Raw genomic sequence first — 12,133 nt, 5'->3', positions numbered from 1 at the left:
GAAAACCTTCTTTCTAGGAATAACTCCTTGGAATGAAAATGTTCCCTTTGAGGGAACGCTGGAAAAGAGGTCAATATAAAGAACCAATATGATCCAGAGAGTAGTTCTTAGTAAATAGAGTTCAGGAGAGGGTGAAGTGTTCACTGGCATTTGTGTCTATGTGTGTGTAAGTATTGATTGTGTGTGTGTGTGTGTGTATACACACACACACACACACATATTTCTTGGAAACCATTTGGGATTTTTTTTTTTTTACAGAATTTTCTCCTGAATAACAAGTATTGTATTCAGGAGATAATAAATCTGATCTTAGAAACACAGATGAACAGAAGCCAAGATAAACTTTCTGTGGAGGCTCCTTTATTGAGGTGTAAAAAGAAGCCAGTCTGTCCATAAGACATGAGTTCATAAGGAAGAGCACAACTTTCTCTTTTCAGTAAAGGTGGCTCCGAATCTGGCTCAGCACAGACTGAAGGAAGTCAGTGAGAGCCCAGGGACACTGAACCATGAGGACATCACTGCTCTCTGTCCATGTCTATACAGAAGTCAGCAGTGTCCTTCGTGAAGAAATTGGACTTTTCCATTACTTTTCCTGCGGGAAGACATGATTAATAAGATTCATTAATACAAGAGGAAATCTTATAACATCTTAAAAACAACCTGAAATGATTTAGATTTGAGGTGTCCCCCAAAAGCTCACATGTGAGACAACACAAACTTGTCTATAGGTGAAATGATTGGATTATAAGAGCCTTAACTAAATTGGTGAATTAATTCCCTGATAAGGATTAATTGAATGGTAACTGCAGGCAGACAGGGTGTGGCTGGAGGAGGTGGGCATTGCCAGGTTTGCCTTGGGGTACACATTTTGTATCTGGTGAGTGAAGTCTCTCTGCTTCGTGATCATCATGCCCTGGCCTGCATTCCTTCATCACACATTTCCACCATGATGTTCTATCTCATCTCAGGCCCCAAGGAGTAGAATTGGCCATCTATGAACTGAGACCTCTGAAACCGTGAGGCTCCATATAAGCTTCCTCCTCTAAAATTGTTCTTGCCAGGTCTTTTGGTCACAACGGCAAAAAAGCTGACTAAAATACAACCATAGCTATTATGAGATAGAATCTTATTTTACAAATGAAAAAACAGTTCCAACTGAAGTCATGCTCTTGCCACAGGCCATTTCTGCCAAAGACAGGAGCAAAATTCCCCAAGACAAGGGATAATTCCATTCTGTCTGCTGTCTGTGCAGATCACAGAGCCTGGCTGATCACCATGTCTTGACACAGCAAAGAGGAGGATTCTGACAGTGGAAGTTGAGGGGCTGGTCCTTCAGCTTTCTCTGGTTAGCAAGGCCTTTGATGGAACTGGACCTGCATTAGGGAGGACTTCTGCTCTGTCCTTTGAGTGTCCCTTGAATGCAGCTCATTACCTGGCCAAGGGCCCAGTGTGTCTATGTTAGAAGATCTTTCCTTTTGTGAAATAAAACTTCCTAAATAGAAATAAATCTGTAGATATGTTCTTCTGGAATCAGTCCCAACTTGATATTCTAACTTGCTGAGATAATTACAGAGATGAAAAACTTAAGATCTAAAACAAGTCGCCAAAATCTAGTAGCTTAAAGAAGAGTTTAAAATGATACCAAGTGGACTTAGCGTGAGACAGGAAGTACTAATTTGCATGTCTTGCATCAAAAAAGTGACATCTGCCTAATTACATTTCTTCAAAAACATTGTGCTTGCCGAACAAAATACCTAAACAAAACATATCCTTGGGATTCTGGTCTAAGTACTGACAGCTGGCATCCCATATTTTAGATAAAAGAAAAACAATCATTTTGGTTCCCTACCCGCCAGTAAGGATACAGATACTTAGAGCCTCTAGGAAAGGGAGGATAAAGCAACCCAAACCACGGTAGTCTAAGAAACAAGCGGCTTTAAGGTTATGTGCATCTTGGAAGCCATGTGGGAAAGCGGTTTACTATTACTGTTTCTTGTGGAGTTCTGGACACTGTCTTCAAACACAGTTGTGTGGCACTCCACTACTTAAAACTGAACTTGGGGTTAAAGACCACCCCAAATTGCCCACTTAATGCTTGTGGTGACTTCTGACTTGCCTTTGTAGGATCTCTGGGTTCAAGGACAGCAGTCTGAGAACTCATGGTTTCGTTAGGTTCCCACAACTGACAGATAGGAATCAGAGGTTCAGTAATTGGATGGGAGCAGTTCCAGTTGCCAGAAAGCAGGCCCAACCCTGGTCTGACTGAGCAACAGCCAGTTTTCTGACCCTATCAGCTACTCTGGGTGGAGATTAGAATAGTTTATAGAGAGCTAAGCAGGCTCCTGGAGAGAGAATGGATTGTAGTTGAGAACCCTGGTCCCAGAACTTTTTCTTCCCATGTGATACTTACAAGGTCTCGATACACAAGTGACATTTATTTCCATATGTGATGTAGTCAGAACCACAAACTGGCATGTTTGTGATGGGGCAGGGGATGGCCACCACTGGGTACTTCTTGTAAATGCTGCAATCCACCTCCTGGTTAGACAGAACAGAATGCCCTGCTCTTTACTCAGACCTCAAGCAGTGTGACCCTGGCTACAAGAACTAGAAGTTTCAGCTTAGATCTTATGGTGTTGCTGAGGTTACTTTTATAAGTAATAATATCACCAATTTGATAAATTCTATTCTACTAGCACCATTTCTGTTTTTAATACTATACTCAGTTAGCAACTGATGAGCATTTCTGTGCCAGGCACTTAAATTTTACATGAATATTCTTTGTTTAATATTTAGAACAATTGAATAGGGAAAATTCTGCTGTTTCCTCTATTTCTGGAGGGGAAAGGAAAACTTAGAAAGAGATGTTACTTTTATATAACGTCAATGCTGGTAAGTGGTAAGATTGGATTGAAATCCAGAGCCTGGACAATTAATTGAGGTGCTTCTGTTCTGCCTCTCACATGTTTTTCCTTCCATGAAAATGTTACCAGTCTCTTGGCTGGAAGTCAGCTCTTTTCTTTAATTCTGGAGTTAATAAAAATTTTCAGGTATGGTCGTATATATTTATGTCATATTTCTTCAACTACCTTCTGTGAGCACTGTGTTGTTGTCCATGTTTGCCTCCCCATTTACGCTCCCCTAAACATGTTGAATTAATCATGCATCTATGTTTCACAAGTATTCATTGACTGACAGTCAACAGAAGTAGAAATCCAAGTATTATTTAACATACTCACTGTTTTTAAAGGTTGACTGGCAACTTCTGAAAGACAGATACAGATGGAAATGTTAAGAACAGAACAAAGCCTTGAAATCTCATTAACTAGTGTTTTGTTCTCATTCCTTTGGCAGTGAGTCTCAGCACACTCCTCAACTATATGTAAAATCTCAGTTCTTTGCTGAGGAAATTGAATGGCCAAAGGGTTAGGCAAGAGAATTATCTAAATATCCTTTCTTTATTAATGAAGGGCTGTCTTCTGGAGCTTGTAGTGCTTTTTATTGTGATTCAATGTCAATAACAGTAAGAAGTATTGCAGTGCTGCTTGTGACAAGGCTCCGTCTTTGCTATCCTCTCCCTCCCAATAGCCATAAAGGAATGTGATGGAATGCCTTATTTTAATCAGGCACATTTTTACCTTATAATTGTTTATTCTTGATCTCCGGATATGTGTTTTATGTTGATGCCCCTGTATTGATTTGGGAAGACACTTGAGTTTTCTTGCATCTTTGCACTAATAATAGTATCTAATAACACAGACAACTTCCATTGTCCTTATAAAATGGAAGACTTAGGAAAAATTAGGTTTTTTTAAATCCATGGATGCAAATAAGAATCTTTGAAAATGAAAACATTAGATCCAACTCCCTCAAGCTCCAGTTGAAACACAAGAGTCTCGCTTAAGCCAGAGATTTTTTTTTTCTTACAAACCAGCACACTTTAAATCTACCCAACCAGACATTTCTCTCAGACACTCACATCCCAGGAGGGATTATTTGGGAAATATGCTAATGGCTGTGTGGAACACTATTCCCCCTTAACTCACCTGAGCTGCTGCAGAAATAGGTCACTATGCAGAGCAGAAGGAGACCCCCAGTGATCTTCATGGTGCCAGTGGCTATGTCACAGAGGCTTCCCAGAGACAATCACACCACTGAATGGGCCATGCCCTAGGAAAGGGATCGTGTTTATATGGCCAGCCTTGGATTCTCCACCTTCCCTGTGAGGTCATCCAGATTCAGTGTTGGCACTTGAAAGGATTTCAAAGCAGGTCACACCCAGGCGATGTTGCAGTCCTTGTCACTTAATTGTTACTTCCTATTTGACCAATAAGTTGGTTATTTAAGGTGAGAGGTATACTTCTGACTGTTACTTAGAATTCTAAAGTTCACATAGAAGTGTTTAACTATTTCACTTATTATGAAATAAGTGAAAAATTCAAGCTTTCTTTATTTTACTAATGGAAAATATCAAGCCCAGACTGCTCAGCCTGTACCTGTGTTTATATTTTGGCTCCTGGGAAATATATTTTTAAAAAACCTTTTGAAGCAATGCATATATAAAGAAAATGGGACCTGATGAAAGGAACAGGGGCTTTAGCATTTATGAGGCTGGAAGAGGGGCATTGCCATATTACTTTTGACATCTTCTAGCAGTGTGGTATTGGATAAGTCATTTATAAGCCATGAGACCATATCAGTCAGAAAAGCTTTGTTGGACTGTGGTAACACAGCCCTGAGATTTCATGACTTATAACAATATAAATGGGTTCCCACGTATGGTAGGGTGCTGATATGCTGTGTTGCCTTCCCTTTGGCTGCCAAGTAGACTGAGGACTGCTTGGATTATTGCTATAAGGTGAAGCAAAGACATAATCCTGAGGATCTGCCTTCTCAGCAGTGAGGTATACCTCCCAGCTCAGAAGCAACACCACTACCATTTCCCCTCTGTCACTGACTGGCCTTTCCCAACCACAGAGGTTACTTGTCTCCTGAAGGCCAGAAGGGGGAGATCTGGAAGTAGCTGGCAAACAGCCCAGAGATCACACCACAGTCTAAGTTTCATCGCCTGTCCATTGAGGTCTGTTGTTAGCCACAACACAGTTATGTAATTGGAACCTATTATGTGAAAGTCTGTCCTATAGCACAGTGCATTTGATTATGGTATCATGATTATTGATTTTATCGATGAGCAGCCCAGAGTCAATTCTATGAATTGCTTGTGTTGGCCAGGCACAATCGCCCAAAGAACTTCTCTTTATCTATTGAGCTCAGGGACATGTGTATGAAAACCTGGGGGAAGGCAATAGACTGTTCTATCAGTCCACTGCTTAGCAGGTTTATTTAGTTTTCTGAAACACAGCATTAACAAAACATATTATGTAAATAATAAATGACACAGAAGGACCTGCTCAAGTTTGAACTCTTTTATCTTATGGAAGCAATATAATCTTGTGGTTAAGAACATAGGCATTGAGTCCAGTGGATCTCATTTGCAATCTTCCTCTGAAAAATGTGATTGTGTGCCTTTGAATATGTAGGTTACCTCTAGATAGTTTAATTTCCTTACCTCTAAAACAGATATTTATCATCCAGGGTGTTTTTTTGTGTTAAGTAAATCTTCATAGACACACACACACACACACACACACACACGCTCACACACACATAGAAGCATGTATTACTTAACAATGGGGGATGTGTTAAGAAACATGGGTCATTAGGCAATTTAGTTAATGTGTAAATATTGTAGAGTGAAATTACATAAACCTACATGACACAGCCTACTACACACTTAGGCTATTTATAGTACACATACTATTGCTCCCAGGGCCTTCTGAACAAAACATAAAATTAATCAAGCACAGGAGAAAATGATGCAATTAAGAGCCACAGTAAGCAAGAGATCCTTGAGATTGCAGCAGGCATCCCAAAGCATATTATTTTACAGTTATCTTTTTTATATAAGTAGGATCATATGGTAAAATAATGATAAAAGTGTATAGGATAGTAAATACATACACCAGTACCATTACTACTTATTATTGTTAATGAGTACTATGTGCTGCATATAATTGTATGTATGTCCTATACTTTTATAAAGTAGTGGTACAGTAGAGCTATTTATTATAACAGCTCACCACAAATGTTCCTAATTCTTTCACTCTGACATTATTATGGCCATACCATTTCTAGGTAATGGGGAATTTTCAGCTCCATTGTAATCTTATGGAACCACGGTCATATATGTGGTGTGTTGTTGACTAATACATTGCTATCCAGTGCATGGCTTAATATATAACAATCTATTAGGGATGTGAATGTGTGATGAACGTGTATGTATCAGGGTGTCAAGCTCATAATTAGATCTGCATATAGGTAGCTGATGGTATGGAACATGAACTCTTTGAAGAAAGAATTTTATTTACCCTAATTTTACCAGTGAGTAAGTTAAGGCTCAGAAGGTTTAAGTCATCTTCCCAAGATCATGACATCAATTAGTGGAGGAGACTATGGAGTTCAGCCATGGAAAAAAAGTGAAGCGAAGGTTCTAATAAGGAAAGGTAATTGTCAGTTTTATTGTTTACTATGAAAGTATGAAGATAATGAATAATGATAAAAAAACTATTATGTTTTAAGTTGAAGTGTATTTATACACTCTGAAAATGTATTCTTAGCAAAGAGGTGTAGGAATGGATTGAGGGGTGATCAGGAGTATGTGTGAATGTAGGGTTGTAAGTTATGCTTTTAGAAGATTGGTATATTGGTTGTCAAAAAAAGAGGAATGGAAAAGAAGCAGAGACTTCAACAAGGTCTTGGGTAGATTGCATATGTCTTAAAATCAAAGGCAAAAAAAAAAAGAAATGTAAAATACATAAGGGAGGGTGGCTAACTAGAAGCTGTTGAGGGGTAGGGAACAATATTAAGAGCACAGATGAAGCACTGTTCCCACTGACACAGACAGAAGACAAGTGCACAGATGAATATGGTTACTGATATTTTAATAGGTAGAGAAAGAGGGACAAGGGGGACCCATTGTGGGGCAGACTTGGGTAATTGAGTGCTGGGGTTTCTTTCTGCAGTGGAAAAATTGAGATGGCTTGGTAGCTTGAGAAAGAGGGAGAAGGCATGGCACAGTCATTGATGGGAATATATCAGACAGTTAACAGTGGATATAAAACTGATGGCCACTAGACAAATTTAGCACTCATAGTACCACACTCTGTATTTTTCCCAAAGTTCATTATGACACTAAATGATAATTGAAGAACAGTGATTTTATGCCTAGGAAATGAGTATGTCAGAGATTTGAGGGGACCATAAAGACTGTGTTAGGAGGTAGCAAGCTTTGGAAGAGAGTCAAGTATTCTGAAAGATTCTGATGGACTATGCAAATTATAAACCTTTTTGTGTTTAGAGGTCAAGGTTTAGGCAAAATGTAAATCTAGTAGGTGTGGAAAGCATGAAGGATTATTTACACAGGTTGTGGCTAAAGGGCAAAGTGTCAGATTTAATTTCTCAGGGGTGAGGCTGAGTTAATGATCCTCCAGATGTATTCAAAGATAAAGCACATGAAGTTTGGGTGGAGATGAAGCTCTCTAAATTTAAAAGGATGAGAAAATATGGATTAGGAGTAGTGTTGCTTTGGGTTTTGGCAGCTATTTATAGGGAGAGGAAATTTTCATGTTGGACACCAAGCCATGGAAGGTCTTTTGGAGATGAGGAATGAGTCTGTGAAGATAAAATGAGTCCATTTCAGGCTGCGGGTAGCTTGTTTATTCCTTCTTATATTCCTGCAGAGGTGGGGGCATAAACATGAGCTTTGTAAGAGGATCTATCATGGAGACAGGTTCATCCTGGGGAGGGCAGAAAAACATAAAAGTGAAATAAGGCAAGAGTTTGAGAGTACTAGAGATTTTTTTTCCAATAGTTTGGGGGTCACAGGAGGGAGCAGGATGGTTCCTTAAAGGGATAGAGAAAAATGAGGGAGTTAAATTGAAGTAGAGCCTGAACCAGGAATTCCTGGGTCAGTAAGGTGAAGGGACAGAGAGAACCCAGAACCATAGCTAAGGCAGTAATCCAGGGACAGAACAGTGGCTGTAGGAATGGAATATCATCAGGAAAACAAGCATATTGAGTATTTACTATGTGCTAGAACTGTGCTATGCCTGCTATGTGCTCTATCTTATTTAACACTTAAAGCAATCTTAAGAAACAAATATGGTAATTCCCCTTGTTATTCAGCTGAGGAATCAGGGACTTAGAGAAGTAGCTAGTTTAAGCTGAAGGGCCAGTACTTTTTAGTCATTTTGATGTATTCCCTTTAAATCTGAATCTAAGAAGTAGATTTGGAGACACATTGATTATGAAATAATAGGAGTAAAACTGGTAGAATCAGAGCAGTCAGGAAGGACAACTAATGTTTTTTTCAGTATTTTTATTAATACATTATAGCTATGCATAATATTGGGTTTATTTTGATATACTCATACTTTTATGTAATATGATTTGCTCCATTTCAACCCCTAGTACTCCACCTTTTCTCTCTTCCCTGCTCTTCCTCCACTCTTACTGTTCTTCCTTTTATTTTAATTTTTATTTTGCTTTTTAATTGGTGTTCTATAGACATTCATAAAAGTGGAATTCACTGTGGCATAGTCATGTTTGTACATAGCATAGTTTGGTCAATTTCATTCAGTAGCTCCTCCCTTTTCCTGTGCCCCTTCCTCAGTCCTCTCCCTCTACACCACTGTGGTCCTTTCTATTTTCATGGTACTCCATCCTCCCCACTTAATATCTTATTTCTCTCTAGCTTCCACTTTTGACCCTTGACTTTTTGAGTTCACTTAGCATGATGTTTTTCAGTTCCATCCATTTACCTGCAAATGCCTTAATTGAATTCTTCTCTATGGCTGAGTAGAACTTCATTGTGTATGTGTATATATATATATATCACATTTTCTTTATCCATTTTTCTGTTGATGGGCACCCATCTTGGTACCTTAACGTAGCTCTAATGAATTGTGCTGCTATAAAATTGGTATGCAGGTATCACTAGAGTATACTGATTTTTATTCTTTTGGGAAAATGCCAAGGAGTGGAATAGCTGGGTCAAATGGTAATTTTATTCATAGTCTTTTGAGGACTGTCCACATTGCTCTCCAGAGTGATTCTACTAATTTGCAGTCCCACTAATATAGGAGTGTACCTTTTCCCCACATCCTTTCCAGCATTTATTATTATGTGTGTTCTTGAAAAATGCCATTCTGCCTTCAGTGAGATGAAATCTCAGTATAGTTTTGATTTGCAATTTCCTTCACTGATGGGGGTGTTGGAACATTTTTATCATATATTTTTGGGCCATTTATATATTTTTCTTTTGAAAATTATCTGTTTAGTCCATTTGCCCACCCCCCTCCTTTTTTATTTTTTTTAGTTGTCAGTGAACCTTTATTTTATTTATTTATATGCAGTACTGAGAATCAAACCCAGTGCCTCATACATGCTAGAGGAGCACTCTACCACTGTGCCCCAGCCCCAACCCATTGCTCCTTTATTGACTGGGCTATTTGTTATTGTGATATTAAACTTTTTGAGTCCTTTATATAGTCTGGTTATTAACTGCCTGACAGGGGGTAGCTGGCCAAGGTTTTCTCCCATTCTGTAGCCCCTCTCTTCACATTCTCTGTTTCCTTTGCCATGCAGCAGCTTTCTAATTTGATGGCATCCCACTTATTAATTAGGTGCAGGTATGCTTGATCTTAAAGCATACTACACCAAATTAATAAGTGGGACGGCATCAGATTAAAACCTGGGAATAAATCTAAACAAGAAGGTAAATGATCTCTATGATAAAAACTATAAAACATTGAAGAAGTTGAATAATACCTGAGAAGATGGAAATACCTCCAATATTCTTGGATAGGAAGAATGAATATTTTCAAAATGGCCATATTACCACAAATGATGTACAAATTCAGTGCAATCCCCATCCAAATGCCAAAGATATTCTTCACAAAACTGGAAAAAACAGTCAGAAATTTTATTTGAAAGAATAAAAGGACCTAACTAGGCAAAACAATCTGAGTAATTAAAATGAGGCTGAAACCATCACAATACCTGATCTCAAGCTATACTACAGAGCTGTAGTAACAAAAACTGTGTGGAAGTGGTGTCAGAACATGAAGACCAATAGAATAGAATGGAGGATGCAGGGACAAATCCACATATCTATAGCCATCTTTTTCTATTACCTACTTTTTCCATCAGTATCTCCTGCCCATAGTGATTGCTTATTTCAGTCAGGCCCACCTTTTACCCTACCAATACTTACACAAATTCATTTCTTCCTACTGCACTATTTTGCCTCATCCCATTAGCAATGACAAAAAAATTATGTTCAGAATGTAAGAATGGGGGAAGTGTGATTCTTGAATTTTACCTTTATTTATTTTTTCTATTGTAGAGCCATTTATCTGCTGGGTATGATTTCTGAAAACCCTACCGTATGCTTGAAACAACGAAGAATACCAAACCCTAAATAAACTTTTTTTCCCCTGTACGTCCATATCTATAATAATTTTTTATAAATTAGGTACATTAAAAATTTTGGTATCTGGTAATAAAATAGAATAGTTTTGACAATATACTGAAATAAAAATTATGCAAAGGCAATTTCTCTCTTGCTCTTTCTTTAAGTATCTTATTATACAGTACTCACTCTTTTTCTTATGATGATGTGAGATGATATAATGCTGATATGATGAGATGAGATGAAGTGAATGATCTAGACATTGTGATGTTGCACCAGGCTCTTGTGTAAGGGTTACTTGAATACAAGCACTGCAATACTCAGATAGCCCATCAGATAACCTTGAGTGATTAATAACAACCTAATAAGTGACTAATGGGAGGGTAGTGTATACAGAATGGATATTCTGGATAAAGGGATGATTCATGTCCTAGTTGAGCTGGAGCAGATCAATGAGAGATTTTATCATTCTACTTAGAATAGTTTGCAACTTAAAACATACAAATTGTTTATTTCATACATTTTTCATTTAATATTATTGTACTCTGAATAACTGAATAACTTAAAACCACAAAAAGGGAAACTGGATGAGGGGTGGATACTGCTTTTACTCTCTCTATTAATTTGTTTTCTATTATTACAACAAACTACCTGAGGCTGGGCAACTATAAGGAAAATGGGTGTTATTAGATCACAGTTTTGGAAGCTGAAAGCCCAAATGCTCGTTCTGGTGAGAACACAACTGGCTACATCACCTCATAGCAGACGGCATCATGGTGGGAGAACATGTGAGAAATACGGGGACTGTATGACGAGACAGGAAGTCAGACTACAGAGAGGGGTCAATTTCTGCCTCTTTAAGCTCCCACTGCCTCTCAACCTTACACACTGACGATGCAGTGCCTAGCACATGAAACTCTGGGGAATATACTTCAACTATACCCAAGCCATGGCCCTGTCTGTGGAAATAATAGGGTTTATTTGGTTATTAAGTTTGTGTGCTAGTGTTTGTTTCCTTATTTTTTCTACATAAAAAATAAAAAAGTAAAAAGTAAAGAATATATAACCCCTGTTTAAGTTGAGAGTGAGAAAATTGACACTGTAATAACTCAAGAAAATGGTTTCAAAGCTTTAGTCATATAATAAACTCTGATTCCCATTTAAGTGCTAAAACTAATCCTTACCTCTTCTCAATCTCATGACATATGCCCCATTTTAGGGCTGCCTCAAATAACATCAATAAACTGCAAAATTCTTCCAAGCTCATTTTCCTCCAATTATATCTACACTATTCAGTCTAAAACACAAATATGACCACAGCAGACTCTTTCTTATAGGTGCCATTAGCTCCCATTTATTTATTTATTTATTTATTTATTTATCTGAGTGTTTTTTTAAGTTTGTTCTAATTAATTAAAACATAACAGTAGAATGCATTTTGATACATCATACATAAATGGAATATAACTTCTCATTCGTCTGGTTGTACATGATGTAGAATTCCACTGTAGAATGGTCGTGTAATCACATATGTACACAGGGTATATTGTCTGAGTTATTCTACTATCTTTCCTACCCTCATACCCCCTATCCTCCCTTCAC

The 12,133-nt window shown here is 38.0% G+C and overlaps 1 protein-coding gene across 1 annotated transcript; it reads right to left on the bottom strand.

Annotated features, from left to right (window-relative positions):
* Window positions 1–326: 326 nt before the first annotated feature.
* Spink7 (serine peptidase inhibitor Kazal type 7) lies at window positions 327–4,165 on the bottom strand. Its single transcript, XM_048811916.1, has 4 exons — window positions 4,047–4,165; window positions 3,240–3,265; window positions 2,411–2,538; window positions 327–592 (listed from the first exon to the last, which is right to left on the bottom strand). The coding sequence occupies exons 1-4, from the start codon at window positions 4,105–4,107 to the stop codon at window positions 547–549; spliced, it is 261 nt and encodes an 86-aa protein (XP_048667873.1). The 5' UTR covers window positions 4,108–4,165; the 3' UTR covers window positions 327–546.
* Window positions 4,166–12,133: the final 7,968 nt, after the last annotated feature.

The sequence above is a fragment of the Marmota marmota genome, unplaced genomic scaffold, assembly GCF_001458135.2.
Source record: "Marmota marmota marmota unplaced genomic scaffold, marMar, whole genome shotgun sequence".
In the NCBI taxonomy this organism is placed as follows: Eukaryota; Metazoa; Chordata; class Mammalia; order Rodentia; family Sciuridae; genus Marmota; species Marmota marmota.
This window is presented reverse-complemented; position numbering and strand designations above follow the sequence as displayed.

What these genes read in the sequence shown, in the direction of transcription:
- Spink7 (XM_048811916.1), bottom strand. Translation starts at nt 4,107, where the DNA reads ATGAAGATCACTGGGGGTCTCCTTCTGCTCTGCATAGTGACCTATTTC. An exon ending in CTATTTCTGCAGCAGCTCAG is followed by an intron (nt 3,266 to 4,046) that starts GTGAGTTAAGGG and finishes TCTGTCTTTCAG; the next exon opens with AAGTTGCCAGTCAACCTTTA. An exon ending in CACTTGTGTATCGAGACCTT is followed by an intron (nt 593 to 2,410) that starts GTAAGTATCACA and finishes GTCTTCCCGCAG; the next exon opens with GAAAAGTAATGGAAAAGTCC.